At 44.6% G+C, this 18317-nt stretch overlaps 1 protein-coding gene across 1 annotated transcript in view; it reads left to right on the top strand.

Annotated features, from left to right (window-relative positions):
* Positions 1-17182, top strand: part of COLGALT2 (collagen beta(1-O)galactosyltransferase 2) — a 102293-nt gene extending 85111 nt beyond the window's left edge. The window contains exons 8-12 of the mRNA XM_045074320.1: positions 3729-3835; positions 7442-7574; positions 8686-8813; positions 12565-12771; positions 14319-17182. Of these exons, the coding sequence (XP_044930255.1) occupies positions 3729-3835; positions 7442-7574; positions 8686-8813; positions 12565-12771; positions 14319-14595 (852 nt within the window). The 3' untranslated portion in view covers positions 14596-17182. The remainder of the gene's footprint in view (positions 1-3728; positions 3836-7441; positions 7575-8685; positions 8814-12564; positions 12772-14318) is intronic.
* Positions 17183-18317: the final 1135 nt, after the last annotated feature.

The following is an 18317-nucleotide window of genomic DNA, read 5'->3' as shown; positions in this document are numbered from 1 at the left end:
CCAAGGTCTTGGGAAAACCTCTCAGTTTGTGACGTGTCTCAGCTTGCTCATCTTAAAAAAGGAGCATTTGGGGGTGCCTGGCCAGGTCAGTCAGTGTAGTATGCAACTCTTGGACTCAAGAAGTCATGAGTTCAAGCCTCACGCTGGGTGCGGAGCCTACTTAAAATAATAAAAAAAATAAACAAATAAAGATAAAAGATGAAAAAAGAGAATCACATGCACCTGAAACTAATGTAATATTGTGTGTCAGCGATACTCAAACAAAAAAACTTTTTTTAAAAAGGAGCATCATGGTGAAAATGAATTAGTCATTGGGTTGGAAAGAAGTTACTATTTAATCAAGAGCAAATTTTATATTTTCTAGGAGCAGATACCGCTATATTTTGTGAACCTTTCTATCAAGATTCAAGGGTAAAGAGGATAATGTTTTAAGTATTCAAGGACCTTAGCTTTATTCTGAGTGCATAGAAACCATTCTGGCACAGTCTGTGTTTTGTTTTCTCTGTGCTATTCTTCCATGGAAAAAGGTTGAAGGCAGGACTGAGAGGGAAAGGAAAAAGAGAAAAAAAGAAACTTATTGTGAAATTCCTCCTTTTAGTGGGTAAGAACTTCATAACACCCCAAGGGCCATATTTATTGTACAGTTTTGATCGCATGAAGAAGGAAGCAGGAGTATAAAGAGATACCTCTCTTGGTAACACACACTACAGCTACTTGGGAGTACCCAAAGTGTGACTCCCAAGTCACAGAATCCTTTGTGGATCCCTTCGGTCATGTAGCTGCAGATCATATTCAAGCCTTTGGTGATCTAGAGGGTAGGACAGTGCCTCAGGAATCCACAAACTGAGATAGAATTTTTCCATGGATTCTGGGTATGGTTGTAGGCCTGGCTTTGTGCTGTGCGTTCCCACCATCGCTCCAGTCAAAGAAAAAGCCTTGTTTATCGCTCTTTGCTGGGTCACACATGTCCCCAGGTACAGCCATCTAAAAGCTGCTGGGAGGAACACTGGTAATTCTTGTATAAAATTGTCGTGAATCTGGGCTTCAGGAATGGGAAAGAATATTTCCTGAATATTAAATGGAAAGAGTTAGCAGCTATGATGCTGTTTCCACGGAGGGTAGGATGAGAAGAGATGATTTTAATGTGGGAGAGAGGAATTAGAATAAAGTGCAAATAATTTTTTAAAACAATCGGGGCTGCAGAGAGATCTGGTCACCATCACGCACTGGACCAGCTTCCGCGTCTCACTAGAGCTGTCCTTCCCGGCAACCCTCGTCAGCCCTCCGTTCTCCAGGTGAAAGGACCCAGGTGTCTCTACATAGATTCATTTTTCTATTTAGACACATTCCTCTAAAAATAAATTAGTTAATTAAATAAACACATTCCTCAGAGGAGCAAGCCAAGGGAAATCAAATGGGACAAAACTGGGATCTTCTAGCTCTGGTCTTCCATTTGGACGGGGCTGTAAGGACTGGGTCCCTGCTGGAAGTCTTTGGAAAATGCCAACTCTAGGAGGTGCTGCGGGTGTAAGAACAGAGATAACATGGTGGAGAAGGGGGATTTTCATGGGCTTTTTTCATTCTCCGAGTACTCCATGACCTTGGTGGTGGTGTCTGGGCTGCATTTGGCTCTGTGGTTCTTTCTCTGTTTGCTATCCACAAAGTATGAGCAAGCCATCTGTGTTTCTCGTTCATGGCTACAATTTTTACTGCGCTTGTCCTGGCAAAAGCTGGGACTGAATTATTATTTACTAAAGTCTTCCCAGACTAGAGGGCTCTGGTGTGAGGGGACTTTTTGTTGTATTTCTGTTCATTTTTTTGTTCGGGTTTGTTTTTGTTCTCCTGGAGTGACCTCGGGCAGCTCCATGCACACACGGGAGGAAATGCCCCTTCCTTTCCGTATCTTTTAAAATTGTGGGATGAAACATGGCCCATCACACTGTGATCCTAAACAGGAAGAACATGAAATGTAAAAGAACACAACCATTAAGTTACAAGGTCCCAAGTTACAAGGCAAGTAGAGTCACCACAGAAATTATGTTAAAAATAAATACTCAGTTAAGTAATCAAGAGAAGTAATGAAATCAACTCAGTTAGGTCATCAGAGAAGTAATGAAATCATGATGCCCCAAATTTACTTTGCCCTAAATCAGAGGATAATTTCTTTAAAGAGGACATCTTGTTCTCCCATCAGTTTCCTGGCCCAGAGCTATATAAATGGATGGAAGTGAGAATATTTTGGAAGGATGGGTTGAAATTTTAGTGTAGCTTTTGATCCAGTAAAACATAGAACATATTGATGGTTATACTCAGAATAAGTGAACCAAATCTTCAGCCCCAGTACCCAGGCTGGTTACAAGACCTAGTTTCTTTTTTGTTCTGGGCTTGACATAAAGCAAGCTTTGTCTAAACCACATAGCATAGGCATTTTAATCTGTGTTGTTCTTGTGAGGTGAGGTGGTTCAACTCTCCCTTTTACAAACAAGGGAACTGGACCGTGAAGCATCCAATGTCTTCCTCAAAGTGATCTGGGTCGTTAAGTCAGGATGAAGCCAGTGCCATCCCACTTATTCCTGTACGGTCTCCTTTTCTATGCTACAGACTACATGTCATCAATATTTCTTGCCGGCAGCTGAAATCTCCTACTCTTAGAGGCCTAGTTTAATGTTCAGAGTGAGTTTGTCATTGTTTTTAGCAAAAAGACCTTGGGAATACACATATTTACCTATAAGAGCATTCATGAGTCTTCAGGTATTTCCATGGCTCCTTAAATCTGAGAATAGTCAGGACCATCTTGCTACCCATAATTCCCTGCTGTGGTTTCATGGTATGTATGTATTTCAGGCAGCCATCAGGAACATAGGGGCTAAGATGAGAGGCCACAGATGAACCCAGCCCTCATGGGAAAGGAACCTGGAAGCATATTTTTGGAGACTTCACGGACGAGTATGATGTGGAGATGACGCCTTTCCATTTCTCTGTTCCCTCAAAGGGCTGCCTTTAAGAGTAGAGCCCCTTCTCTTTACTTCTTTCCAAAAAATCCCCTTGTCTCTAGGGGAGTTGAATAATTCTGGCAAAGAATCTCCCAACATTACGATCTTGATAATTCTGTTTGAATCCTTTGGAAATGCAAGGAATGTGTTAAGACTAGATTTTTCTCATTCTTCGAATGACTTGAAATTTATTACAATGGATATGAGATCGAAGAATAACTAATATTGAGAACCCGTGAGATAGGACCAGGATCATCCCAGTTACACAGATGAGGAAACTGAGGCCTGGGAACTGGGCCAAGGAAAATACTTAGTAAATAACAGTCAGGATGTGGACTTGGGGCTGCTAATAAGTCTGACCACATGCCCGACTGCCTCCTACCTCTGAGTCTTCTGTTTGGGGTTTAATTCACGCTTGGCCTCCTCAAGAGTAACTTTGTGAACTTTCCTATCTCAAGAACAGGGCAAACCTGTCCACCAACAGGCATCAGAGAAACAAAGAGAGGGTGAAGTCACTGCAGGTGGTTCAATTTTGAAAGTCATTCTGTTTGGATTAATATCATTTGACTTGATATGAAATGTAAACAGATCTTCGCCACGGTCTTCCTTTTTTTTTTTTTTTTCCCACTCTTTCTTCTAACTAACTTTGGTCCTTACATTTACTTAACTTTTCAAACAGCCTAAAGGAAGACTTGAATAATCTGTGTTTCTTTTCCTTTTTCCTCCCTGTGTTAGATTTTCATGATCAACCTCAAGCGCAGAAAGGACAGGCGGGACCGGATGTTACGCACCCTGTACGAGCAAGAGATTGAGGTCAAGATTGTCGAGGCTGTGGATGGAAAGTGGGTTGGGTTTTTTCTTGAATTGCAGTTGTGGTTGGAGTGGGAAGGTGCCCTCTCTGACAGAGGGTTAGTGCTCGGCGGGAGGAATCTAGAGTCATTAGAAGACATGCTGTTCTAACCGCCACACGCAGTCTACTTTGGGAAAAGCGTTGTGAATGAGAGCAGCATTTAAATTAATTTCACCAGGTAGAGTAGGCCCGCAATCCAGTCATCATCCAGCGAACTCTGGTCTTCATTATGCTGAAGGCTTGCAATGGAAGTGATTTCCCCCTTTCTCTGGGGGTTTTCACAATGGTTGTGGTGGTTTCCAGCTTCATATAATATATTGGAAGGAATGCATTTCGAGTTGCATTCAGAGCCTGATTTAGACCAAAGTTGCCAAACCTGGGGCACCTGAGGCGAGTAAATGGGGAGGAGAATAAATGCGGGAACATGCACAATGATCTGTATGTCCTGTTGCGTGAGACCTTGCCAGAGCCTGCCTGGGTTGATCACGTTTCCCAAGAATATGGCAGGAAATTCACAGAGGGAACTTGGTTGAATTCCTTCAAGAGTTTTGCTATGGCTGTTGTTTATTATCTCATTTTCCTTTGCCCTTTTACTTGACACTTTATTTCAAGGCGTCGATTTTTGCAAAACCTGCAGTTCCATGTTTTATGTAATTTGGAATACGAATGGCTCTAAGAAATATGGCTAGAAGCTATTGTGAAGTGTCTTATGACTGTGGGAGAATTTAATTAGTTTCTCAAAATGTGGCCTGGACACCCATGTCAGAGTCTCCAGGGTTAAGCAGATTCCTGGGTCCCTGCCTATAGCTGCTGAATCCTGATCTCTAGGGCTAGGACTGGGAATCTGTATTTAAGAAGCCTCAAATTCTTAGGTAAGGTTGATTCTTAGGTAAGGTTGCCACTCAGTTAAAATATAAAATATAGGACACTCAGTTAAATTTGTCCCAAACATTGCATGGGCTTACTTACACTAAGAAATTACTCATTGTTTATGTGGGATTTAAATTTGACTGGATGTTCCATGTTTTTCTTGCTAAATCTGGCAGCCCTGTTCTTTGGTGCACTGGAGTTGGGGAACCACTTCTTCAAATACTTAAGAGCCCAAATTTTATTTATAGGCCACATGGACCAAGGGAAGTGAGTTGAATTATGAGAGTTCTTTATTTGTTCCTCATTCAAGTCTCTTGTCGGAGATACAATACTATGAAATTTTTGACATTCTGTTCCTCGTTATTGCCTTCTTGTGTTAAAAAGATACCTTCTACTCTACCATTTTAATTCTCTTGTTTCTTTTACTATATATATTTTTAGTTATTTTCTCAGTGACTGCCATGGAGATTACAATTAACATTTCAATGTACAGCAATCTAGTTTATATTGATGCAAACTTCCTAGAAGAAAACATAGGGGCTAAGGTCCTCACATTAGTTGTGCCAATTTTTTTTTTTTTTGGATTTGACCCCAAAAGCAAAAATAAACAAGTGGGACTATATCGTAAATTAGTAATTACTATAAAGTAAGTAATTACTATATAGTAAATATAGTAATTATCTACAAAATGAAAAGGCAACCTACCTAATAGGAGAAAATATTTGCAAATCATATACCTGATAAGGCATTAATTTCCACAATATATAAAGACTCATATAACTCAATAGTATAAACAAAAAACCCAAATAACTTTATTTCAAAAATGGGCAAAGGTTCTAAGTAGACATTTTTCTAAAGAAGACATGCTGGTTATCAACAGGTACATTAAAAGGTACTCAACATCACTAATTATCAGGGGAATGCAAATCAGAACCACAATGAGATATCACCTCATAATTGTTAGAATGGCCATTATCAAAAAGACGAGAAATAGCAAGTGTTGACAAAGATGTAACAAGAAGGGAACACTAATGTATTGTTGGTAGGAATGCAAACGGGTGCAGCCACTATGGGAAACAGTACGGAGGTTCCTCAAAAAATTAAAAATAGAAATACTGTATGACCCAGCAGCTCCACTTTGGGGTATTTATTCAAAGAAAATGAAAAATCAACCTAGGAAAAAAAAAACCAACCCATATATGTATCCCCATGTTCATTGCAACATTATTTACAAAAGGAACCCAAGAGTTCCATCAGTGGATGAATGGATTAGAAAGGTGTGGAGTATGTAAATATATACAAGAAAATATTATTCGTCCATTAACGAAGTCCTGCCATTTGTAAGAACAAAGATGGCTTTTGAGGACCTTATGCTAAGTGAAATAAATCAGACAGAAAAAGACAGATACCATATGGTCTCATTTATATGTGGAATCTAAAGAGAAAAAAAACCCATATTCACAGATACAGAGGACAGAGGTGATTACCAGAGGCAGGGTTGGAAGGTGGGTAACATGGGTGAAAGGGATGGAAATGTACAAACTTCCAGTTGTGAAATAGATAAGTCTTGGGGCTGTCATGTACCACATGGTGACCATAGCTAACAATATGCATTGCATATGTATGAATGTTGCTAAGAGAGTAGATCTTAAAAATTGTCATCATAAGAAAAAATTTTGTCACTAGGTGAGGGGATGGACATTAACTAAACTTAGTGTGGTGATCATTTCATAGTATGCACAAATATCAAGTCATTATGGTGTATACCTGACACTAATATAATAAGTCAATTATATCTTGATTAAAAAAACAACTGAATTTCAGTGGTCTACAGAAGCTTAGCTTCCATACTGCTTCATTCTTTTCACCGTCCTTTGTTCTATTGTTGTCAAACAAATGACTTCTTTCTATATTAAAAGCCTTATAACAGAGCCTTACCATTTTTGCTTTATGCAGCTATAATTTAAATCAGAAAATTTAAAGAGAAAAAAAGATTTATCAGTGAAAAACATTAAACTGTCATTTATATTTACCCTATGTGGTTACATGACTCTGTGCTCTTTATTTCTTTAATATGGATTTAGGTTGCTCTCTAATTTCCTTTCATAGCAGCCTTAGAACTCCCTTTGGCATTTCTTGTAGAGCAGATCTGCTAGTGACAAACCCTCAGCTTTTGCTTATGTGGAAATAATGTAATTTCTCCTTTATTTTTGAAGGATAGTCTGACCAGATATAGAATTGTGGGTTGACAGTCTTTCTCAAGTAGCACTTTGAATATGTTGGCTTCCTGCCTTCTGGCCTCCATGGTTTCTGAGAATCAGCTATTAATCTTGTTGCGAATACTTTATATGTAGTGAGTCACTTCTCTTTCTGCTCACAAGATTGTCTCTTTTTGTTCTTAAGTTAAAAAAGAAAATTAGGTCCAAAGAAAGGACACGCACATGTTCACAGTTCTTCCTGTCATCCCCTCCAGTATTTAATGCTATTAGCCACTTGTCCTTCCTTAGGAAAATACCTTTTCAAACTGTCAAAAAAATGGTGATACTTAGAACTTTGTTGGCAATTGTGAGGGATATACCAGGTATAAGACATCATTGTATCCTTCCCTGAGGAATGATGGGATAGGAACATCCAGATGTTCTGAGGAACATCCAGAACTCTCTCTTTCTGGCTTCTGTAGTGGGGATATCTCAACTGTTAATTTTCAGCCATGTTCTCTGTCACGCAGAGCACTCAACACCAGCCAGCTGAAGGCCCTGAATATTGAAATGCTGCCCGGGTATCGAGATCCCTACTCCTCTAGGCCTCTCACCAGGGGTGAAATCGGCTGCTTTCTCAGCCACTACTCTGTCTGGAAAGAGGTAAATAGTGCTTGATTTAGACAGGCAATTGTGTAATGAGGAAGAAGGAAAGTGGGACTTTGTAGGTGAATTAGGGCCAGATATAAAGTGGACCCATTCTGTTCTGGAAGTACACTTGGAAGTTTCTGTTGCCTCGTGTCTCCCTCTGACACAAGGCAAGTGACAAACAAGGAGAAGGGGCCCTGTTGCCACTTGGGATGATGACAGGGGAAGACACGCATGTTCAAGAGGCCAGACTCCTTTTGGTGTATCCTTGTCCGTCGTAGGAATGCCTTGTATTGTGTGTATCTAGCATGCCATCATTTATTAAATGATTTCGTACAAGAAGGCACACAGAAATCATATGAAGTCAATCAAGACACATGGGCCCATTTTATCCAAGAGAAAATAATTAAATATCTTGTCTATATAAGAAGTGGCAAAGACAGGACATGAACTCATGGCTTGGAGGGAGGTATGTGAGTGTGGGCCTCCTGATTAAGGGTCAGTTCCCTCAAGAAAAGAGAAAGTCCCTAAAGAAGGGCCCCTTGAATGCCTTCCCTCTTTGAATGACCCAGTCTATGCCAATCTTTTTTTTTTCTTTAAACTTTAAGTGAAATGTAATAGATAAATACAAAATTAAATAGATCGTAAAATATAGGCCAATGAAATTTCACAAATGGGATAACAATACAGCCATGTCAACCAGCACCCTGGTCAAGAAACAGGTTACCAGCACCCCAAAAGCACATCTTCCATATTTCCTTCTAGGGAAACAGTCCCCAAGGGTAATCACCGTCTTGACTTCTAACAGCCCAAAATAGTTTTGTCTGCTTTTGTACTTCCATTTATACGAATGGAACCGCAGGGTGTTGAGGTACATCCTCCCAGGACCACAGTTGGGGGTTCATCTTATAATATCGCATTTGATTATAAATCGTACATCCTCACTGGGGAAAGCAGACCCCAGTTTATTTATCCAGTTTACCTCTGATGGCATTTGCTTAGATTCCAGTAATGAGCTATTACCTACTCTGCTTCTGTCTTCTCGACATTTTAATATATATTTACCTTAATAAAAAATAGGCACTGGACTTCTCATGAGATCTCTTCCCACTGATGACCTCTACAGGTGATCGACCGAGAGCTGGAGAAGACCCTGGTTATTGAAGATGACGTGCGCTTCGAGCATCAGTTCAAGAAGAAGCTGATGAAGCTGATGGATGACATTGACCGGGCTCAGCTGGATTGGGAACTGATGTGAGTGACAAGACAAGCTTATCCCAGAGCAGTGAGAGGATTCCGACCTATTCAAGGGGCAGCAAGCCCCGCCTCCCCAGCTGATGGGAGACACAGCTCCCGCTTCCATTTCCTGACTTTCTCTCCACAGATGTTCCCACAAACAGGAAGTGAGTGGACGGTAGCCCCCCGTTTCTGGATCTGTGTACTCTGTGGGCTGAGAAAGAAACTGTGGGAGATTCTTTGGGAGACCCAGAGTCTGCCTGCTGGTCAGGGGTCTTCAGACTGAGCGCTCGTGTAGAAGCGCAGCAGAACCCCCCACCCCCCACCCCAGTGAGGTAGCAGTGCCTGGGGAGGTGGGAAGAGAGAGGGGGAGGCATTCATTCAAGGCCAAGAGTCCTGTGTCACACTTGAGAGCAGGTTTCCTCTGTCGCCTCTGACAGTCTGGGGGCTGAAGGTCAGCCGGAGAGTGCCTCTCTTGGGAAGGGAAGTGTGCAAACAGTAAGAACACTGAGCTGGGTTCGGTGGAGGGTCAGAGCTCGTCATGGGAAAATCAGGCTTCCCAAGGCAATGCTGGTTCTGAGTTGACACTTACTGATGCTCTGAGAGCTGTCTCTGGGACCTAGGCCTCTCTCTTCCCCTCACGCTCCCTCGCGCCCTTCCGCCCTCTCTCTCTCTCTCCATCTCCCGTCTCCCCCTCTCTTCCTCGCCTCTCTCTGTCTCTCCCTCCCTCTCTCTCTCTTTCTCTTTAAACCGAATGACATTGTGTACTTCTCTCCAGTGAGGCAGAAAGTTCCCGAGCATTATGTACGCTTCCCAGCTGTGTGTCAAAGGCAATTTCATCAAAGCAGAGCCTGTTCCTTTGGAGTGGCTGCAGCAGGCAAGCTGTCCCTGCTCCTCCCAACCTCGGAGGGAAACGGAGCTATGGGCCCAAGTGAAATACTTGGTCTCTCAGGAAACCTACCATTCTGAGCCCAAACGAAACCTAGTAGTGACTCAACTAACCCATGGGGAATAGACCCAGAAATCAGCACTGTGTAATATCAAGACACTGGCTCCGTCTCAGATGTCAGCCGTGTGATTAGATTCTGCGCTGTCCCTTAGGATCCTTGTCTGTTCCTGTAATCCTCCAGAAGGCCCCGCACCTCGGTCTGAGTCCCTAGCTCTGCCGCCTACGGCTGCTCCTCACGGGCATGGAGCCCAGAAGTCATTTTATGCTCACAGGACCTGAAAAAGCAACTTTTACTTCAGACTTGGAATCAGAGGACTCAACTTGGGGAGCCCTATGACTGACACATGTCCTTGTCCACCTGTGGTTTAGCTGGTACATTTCTTGGGACAAAGAACCAACAAATTGGGGACACTTGGATGGCTCAGTCAATTAAGCATCTGCCGTCAGCTCAGGTCATGATCTCAGGGTCCTGGGATGGAGTCCCGCGTTGGGCTCCTTGCTCAGTGGGGAGCCTGCTTCTCCCTCTGCCTGCTTCTCCCCTGCTTGTGCTCTCTCTCTCTCTCTCTGACAAATAAATAAAGAAAGAAATAATCTTAAAAACAGATCCAAGAAAGCAGAATGATTGGATAAGGACATGGATACAGGGAATGATAGGGACACAAAATAAAAATCTTTTCTAAATTTCACAGACTGATCAAGTCAAAATATGCCATTAATATTGTTTATATACTCTTAAAGAATGATGGTGGTTTCAAATTTGTCTTCTCTCTTTCTTCCTTCCTTCCTTCCTTCCTCCCTCCCCCTCTTCCTTCCTTCCAAGAGAGATACAGAGAGAGGATGCAAGCCATTGCCGGGGGGGGGGAGGGCTAAGCAAGAGGAAGTGATAGGATCTTAGGCAGACTCTGCACTGAGTGCAAAGCCCAACACAGGGCTTGATCACACAATGCTGAGATCGTGACCTGAGCTGAAATCAAGAGTCAGACACCTAACTGACTAAGCCACCCAGGCACCCCTCACCTATTCTGTTCTAAAATGAACAACAACAAAAAAATGTTCCTGAAGCTCAAAACATGAAAGCTGATAAGCTGTCCATGGCTGCAATGCTATGTTTCTCCCCCCCAAAAGAAATAGTAAATGGGAAGAGTTGAACAAACCATTGGAATCATCTAGGGCAGTGCTGTCCAACAGTAACATGGCAGGAGCCACATGCATTATTTGAAAATATCTAGTGATCCCATTTGAATGGTAAAAAATACATTAGGTGAATTTAATAATACATTTTGTTTACCCTAACATCGCTAAATATTATTACTTTAACATGTAATCAATATTTTAAAACTATTAATGAGATAGTCTACATTGCTTTTTGTTTTTGTGTCTGTTTTAAAGATTTTTCATTTTTTGTTTGTTTAGAGGGAATGAGAGGGAGACAGAGAGAGAGGCAGAGGGAGAGGGCAAGAGAGAATCTCAAGTAGGCTCCACACCCCACATGGAGCCCTACATGGGGCTTGATCTCAGGACCCTGAGATCATGACCAGAGCCAAAACCAAGAGTCAGACGCTTAACTGGCTGCACCGCCCGGGCACCCTTTTCCACCATCTTTAACGTCCAGTGTGTATTTTATGCTTACGACAGATCTCAGCCTAGATGCTAAGTTTTCAGCTGCTGCAATAAACTGCAGTCCTACCAAAACAGTTTTGTGTAATGGAAAAAATATTTTACACTTCGTCAGTTTTATTTTTAAAATTTTAACTTAAACTATGTTCAACGAACCCATTGAGTACAAACTCGGGCCCTTGCCTTCTAGCCCCGTGTCCAGCGCTCAGTGGGAGTTTCTCTTCTCCCTAATGGTCCATGAGAAATTATGGATGGTTTGGTCTGAAGGGACAGTGGCCGAGAGGGTCTGTGTTCGGTGTCCTGAGAAGGTGAGCAACGACACGTGCTACGAATCCCGGGAAGTCTTGACAAGAGCAATCCATTCAATACTGAAAGAGAGTGTCTTAAGGCAAAATAGAGGAAAGCAACTTCACCCCCAGGCAGGAGGCCCTCCCCTCCTCAGCTTGCTCCAAGCAGGTGGAAAACAAGCAGGTTCCATAGAAAGGTGACGGATCACAGGTCTGTGAGTAGACTGTGGGAAAGCTTGACTGGCCGAGTGGATATCTTCTGTTGCAGAAGCTGTTGGAGAAGGACCGGCCGTGCCTGGGTGCTTTTCTCAGAGCAAAGTGAGGGCAGAGCTAGATGTGTGTGAGGAAGAGAAAGCCAGGCAAGCTTAGTCACTCTTTCTCCCCAGGAAGGACTCCCTTGGGGCCACTTAGGTTGCAAGGTCTTTGACCGTAGACTGTAGACTGAAGACCGTAGACTGTCTTCCCCACAGCCTTTTCTGTCCTGTGTTTACCACCAGCATCTGGAGAGCTTTCTGGAGACCATCAAAGGCTGAAACTCTAGGGACTTGAAACCTCAGGATCTCACCTCTGCCCCTTTTTTGTCTACTTCCAACATCTATAAACACAGCTGGAAGTCCCACACCGTCTTTGGGAAATGATCAGAGGGATCTTTTAGTCTCCCTAGAGTTGAACTTCCGGGCTGGAGCACAGCGCAGAGCAGGAGCAGTTGGGATGTTGGCAAACGGGGCCAGGAAAATGGCCGCCTTCACGGAAGGTGCCAGTCATCATTGGTGATTGGATGCAGGTTGTGGTGATACTTTTGGTGTAAGACACAGTGGGTCCCAGCTTTCAAAAGAATCTGCAAAACCTGTGCTCTGTTCTTCCAGAGGTCTGATATTCAAATAGGGATTTTGCTCTTCCATCCGCTCTCTTCTAGTTATATCGGCAGGAAGAGGATGCAGGTGAAGGAGCCGGAGAAAGCGGTGCCCAACGTGGGGAATCTGGTCGAAGCCGACTACTCCTACTGGACGCTGGGCTATGTCATCTCTCTGGAAGGAGCACAGAAGCTGGTTGGAGCTGATCCCTTCGGGAAGATGCTGCCAGTGGACGAGTTCCTGCCAGTCATGTACAACAAGCATCCTGTGTGAGTCTCCCCACGCTGCCTGCCCGTCGCGGGCACACCCCACTCGTATGTCGTGCTCCTCGGGTTCTCAGTAGTGCCTGGTGTTTTCTAAAGCTGCGCTGCTTTCCTAAATGATCTTCCCCTAATCATGACTCAGAAAGGCTGACCAGAGTAACTGTCCCCTTTTAGAGCTGGGGAAGCCGAGGCTTAGCAGCGGGGTTGGGGGGGCTTCCTCTGGAATAAACCCAGTATGTAGTTTACCCAGACATATTGTGCTCAGTCCTCCCTTGTTTTTGATCTTCTCATTTCCATAAACTCACACACCCGAAGGTGAAACTGAAGGTCATCTTCCTGAGCACCTTCAAGCATTCAGTTTATTTTTCAGTCCATTGAGTGTACTTGTTGGCCAGACAGGGGTCCCACTCCCTGAAGAGCTCATAGTCTGGCTGGGAATTGAGACTCATGAGCAGTCCTCGTGATGTACGGTGAGACCTGCAATCACAGCAGTGTGTCTGAGTCTTGGGGAGGTGGGAGGTGGCCCCTGAGCAGGGTGTCCATGGAAGAAGGCGGTCAGGGTGACGCTCAAGGTTGCCCTAACACAGGACCTTATTCAGACCTAGCGTTGTTTGAAGGATATGGAGATGTGTGGTTATCTGTCAGTCTCCCCACTAACCTGTGAGCCCACTGAGGCAGGAACAGTCTCACATCCCCATGTCCTGAAAACCTAATCCCAACTTTACCCATAGTAGCTTCTCAATCAATGAGTCCTAAATTCATTAATGGAGCAGGAGCCCAGGTTCTACCTTGGCTCCTTCTTTCGGTTGCCAGGTGATCTCTTTACTAACTGGGCTTCATTCACTAGTTAAGAATTTGTGTCCTGCATCTGACTTATTTTGTCCCTGTCCTTGGTGAAGATGGGTGTCCTCACCTGCTTTGATACCACTGACTTTATATCCATGTCCTATCAGGAATATGGAGGTCACCATCATCCCTGTGACAGACAGGAAGCTAACGCCTACACTGTACTAACTGAGCTAGGAGCCAAGCAGATGTCACCTCGCATAATCCGCATGGGGGAGGGGGAGTGAGTCATCCTCCCCTTCACACCCACAGGGTGCTGGGATGCAAAGCCAAGTTGGCGTACCTCCAAGCCTAACTGTGTGACTTATCCCACCACTGCTGTTCAGATTTCAACTGATTTATTAATCCAAGAATAGGGCATCTTCTGCAAAGTGATCACCTTTATCTCTCAGGATGGTCCGACAGAGCATAATTCTTAGCTTTTAGAGTGAGACCTGAAATTCATCTTTTAGCGGAATCCAACCAAATACATCAGAAATAACCTTTCTTTTTGCGTGTTTGTTTAGATCATTTGAAAACTTTTAAAGAAACTTCTATTGTGTTTGTAGACTAAATGTTTCCCCAAAGGGCACAACTTGAAAAATCATCAGAGATGTTCATGACAATGTAAGAGCTGACCAGCACGGCCTCTCTGCCCTTCCTGCCCCGCACCATTTGCTAAATGTCGAAGCCCCTCACTCACGCACGCGTACTCCTCTTGTTTGCAGAGCTGAGTACAAGGAGTATTATGAACCCAGGGACCTGAAGGCCTTCTCCGCGGAACCCTTGCTCATCTACCCCACGCACTACACGGGCCAGCCTGGGTATCTGAGTGACACGGAGACCTCGACCATCTGGGACAATGAGACAGTAGCCACTGACTGGGATAGGACCCATTCCTGGAAGTCCCGGAAGCAAGGTCACATCCACCGCAACGCCAAGAACACAGAGGCCCTGCCGTCGCCAACCTCCCTGGACACAGTGCCTTCGAGGGATGAGCTATGAAGTCTCCATGGGGGATTCCCCACCCTCGATTTTTCCAATGGGCTGTTCATCTGTTTGCTCCAGTGTCTTGTAGTGGTCACAGTCCTCTAACCAAAGTGGTCTACTGTGATTGAGCAAAATGGATATACTTTTGACAGGGGAGGATAAGAGGGAAACTTAACCCAAATTTCCCAAGATGGCTAGAAGATAGGCTTTAAGGCAACCATCAAGATAAACCTCAACCCAGATACCCAGCCCTTCGTCTTTATCGGTATGATACTGCTTCCTACATTAAGGATGAACAGTATGGCCCAGGGACTCATCCCTGAGAAAGGTAGTCAAGTCAACAAACGGGCAGGCAAGGCAGCTGAGCCAACTAGACCACATCCGTTGGTCTCATGGGCCCATTTCATATCATAGGTGTGACCTTGAAACCTTGTGTATGTAACATGTTTGCAAGGGAGGGGGGTCAAATCGTTTGAAAGCAAATTAATTGGGCGTTGGTTTAAAGGAATTCTCTCAGGAGCCAACGTGAGCTGTTCATCTCAGTCCTCGTTATCCAATAGGGGTGGGTATTTCGGTCTGTCTGAAACTTGGCCTTTGACTACCATGGCGACTGAAGCTCTCCTAGAGAGGCCTCAAGTTTGCCATGTGGGTAGAGTTTAGTAGACATTTGAAGGTTTGTGTAGATCTCTGAGGAAAACAAGAACTCAGATTTTGGCCTTCTATTGTGGTCACTTGAGTTAGGATGCTCTATTTATGAAGATAAATTTAATATATAAGAGTTCGGACTGGGGTCTCGCTGGTGTCTTCTGTCCCAGGGCACCCTGTGCTGCCGCGGCACGTCTCGCGCGCCTCTCCACGCCTGAGCCTGGGAACGAATTGTGAGTGTGACTTTTATGAGTCACTCTTAAGAGGCAGAGCACATTTTTAGGCCAGCAACTTTCCTTGCCTGAGTTTTACATTCGATTTTGAATTATTTATTCTATAAAACGTAGGGGGGAGGCCTGTAAGATAAGGCTGAGAAACAGATTTTTCAAGCTTTCATTGCGCCCCGGGGAGCCCCAAGTATGCGATCTGGTTCTCCCGCATTTCCCAGCCCAGCTCTTCAGGGAGGCCTGTGGAGTGGGAGAGTCTCACCATCTGGAAACAAATGTTTTTGCGTTTCAGATGACAGACCTTGGTCAGAAACAGTGGACGGCTCCACTGATTTAGGCCAACGACCAGGGAAACTCTTGGAATCGGCCTCCTGGAAAGATCGATGCCCTCCCCGCTTTCCTCATAGAGTGATTTTCTGGAAAGTGCAGTGTTGGGCTACATGTTCTTTGCCAGTTCCGCAATCTGTGTTCCTCAGATATCTCAAGATGGTTTGCCTCAGGTTTGTGCTCGTCCTCCTGCAAGCAGTAAGACTTTGCCTCCAGAAATAGCTTCCCCACACACTCCTCTGTGAGCTTCACGCTTTGGAGCAGAGCCCACGGGCAGGTTGCCACGTGAACCTGGCTTAGCGTTCCCCGGTGAGGGCCCCCGGGCTGTGGGACAACAAGGCAGCTCACCTTCCACGAACACCAGCCTTGGCCCTCATTCTTGACTTACTGTCGATACTAGTCCACGTTGACTAGTAAGCAAGGAGGCTGAGGAAGGGGATCTCGGTCGGCCTCAGTCTTTATGCTTAGGCATACCTGTCAGAGCCTGACGCTTTTTGTTTTTTCCTAGAAAAACAGAAGGAACATCTGGGGAGCTAGTGAAAAACACTTAGGTGATCTCTAAGGTTTCCTGGGTTATTTTGTATTTTGTTTGTGTAAATCTGCGTGCGTGCCAGTGTGCCTGACTTTCACAATATTTTTTTTTAAGAGGGTGGGAGGTGGTCGGGAGACTGGGAGTGGAGAAAGATTGCGTGGACTTTTGTGTGGTTTTGTTTAATGGAGAACATTCTTTTTTTCCTTTTGCTGTCAGCTGGTCTGATGGGGTTATGAATTCTTGTTCTTAAAAGATATTGATCTTAAATTCTAGAATTGTAGATTAGGACTGTCTACTGTGAACCAAGTTCTGGCTTTGTTAGCCCAGCCTTTGCTTCCGCCTGCTCAGGTCTGGGATCCCAAGCAGTGCTCTTTTGCTGTGAACACTGTGCTCCGCACACCGCGTTTGTTTTTAAAAAGTCGTCTCTCCCATAATCCCGGGGTTCCTTGACCTCGCTATTCTTCCTGCCTCCCCTCTGGTCTTCAGTCATTTGCCTTTGGCAGCGTCAGAAGACTTTGCCTCGGCCATGGCACCTGCTCTTTGCCTCTGGAAGATAACCCCGGTCTGAAATCCCGATCTGGACCGCTCTCTGGATCTAGGGATCCAAGGTGGACTCTTCTGGACTATGAGGACATCAGCGGTGCTGGTGCTACTGAGTGTGGACTGAGCACCTACGATCTGCAGAGGACACACCTCATGGGTCTTGCTTTGGGCTCCCTGGGGCCTCCTGCAGGAGCTCTGGGGCACGAGAAGAGCCGGCATCCCAGCATCCTGCACTGTCTGTCACGCTGTGTCATTGCGGGGAGGGGAAGTGATAAACGACTTGCCTTCTAGAGATCTTGGTGAAAAATTAAAAAAAAAAAATAGCTCATCACTGTGATTGTTCACTGGTTCTGCCGACACCGGCCGATGGCCATCGCTGGTGGACCTTTCCAGTGTGCTCTGGACCAAGGATGTCGGAGGCCAGAGATGACCATCAGGGCTGCTCACCCCCATGGAGGACAAGAAAAGGTGGTCACTGACCTTCCTGTCCATGGGAGTTGTTTTAGGCTGCTGGGTAGAGGAGAGTAAGCAGAAAAATTTTCTAGGCTACTGAAAGATAAGAGTCCCCAGTGGGAAGGTGTGACGGGAGGGCCTGTCTTATAGTTTTGTACTATAAGTCAGTCTAACCATTCATCAAAAGATACCAGCTTGTCCAGGGCCAAAGAACTTAATCCTGGGGCAAAAAAAAAAAAAAAAAAAAAAAAAAAAAAAAAAATTTCAGATGTGTTCTAGGCACTGCAAAGGTGTGGGATTGGGAAGGGGCATTCTGGGCAGTGACGGGGGATTGGAGGTTCTGAGACGTCAGGGATGTGTTGGGGCAGGTGACAGGAAGCAAGATGGAGACCCTATCATGATGACAAGGCCCTTACCCGCCCTCCCTGGGCTATCATCTGTCATGAGTACAGAGGCCATTGTTTCTGGGGGAATGCTAGGTTTGGTTTCTTTCCTGAAGATAATGCAGACGTTTCCAGGAAAATGTTGGCGCCAAAACAAGAGATAGTTCCCATTCAGCTACAAACTTGGGTCTTTTCCCTTACGGTGAAATAAAGTGTAAGGTAAAGGTGAGTCTTCCCAAGAGGCTCCTACAGTGTGAGACATTCTCCCCAAGTAAACAAAGTGGTAGAGAAAAGATCCCGAAGTGATATCCATGGATGGAGTTCCTGGGTGGCTCAGTCAGTTAGGCATCTAACTCTTGATCTCGGCTCAGGTGTTGATCTCAGGGTTGTGAGTTCAAGCCCCAGGTTGGGCTCTGTGCTGAGCATGTAGTCTTCTTAAAAAAAAAAAAAAAAAAAAAAGTGATATCCACGATTGACAAGAAATCAGTTCACTGAGGAGTTAACTAATGAGAAAGGGAAAGTCAAAATGAGGCTGGTCATTCGATCAGAAAATAGCGTGTCATGGGTGACAGGAAACTGTAACAGGCTGCCCTGGAGATTATGGTTATGCCCATGTTTTATGTGTTG

The sequence above is a fragment of the Mustela putorius genome, unplaced genomic scaffold (genome assembly GCF_011764305.1).
Source record: "Mustela putorius furo isolate JIRA1106 unplaced genomic scaffold, ASM1176430v1.1 tig00537335_pilon_pilon_pilon, whole genome shotgun sequence".
Lineage (NCBI taxonomy): Eukaryota > Metazoa > Chordata > Mammalia > Carnivora > Mustelidae > Mustela > Mustela putorius.
This window is presented reverse-complemented; position numbering and strand designations above follow the sequence as displayed.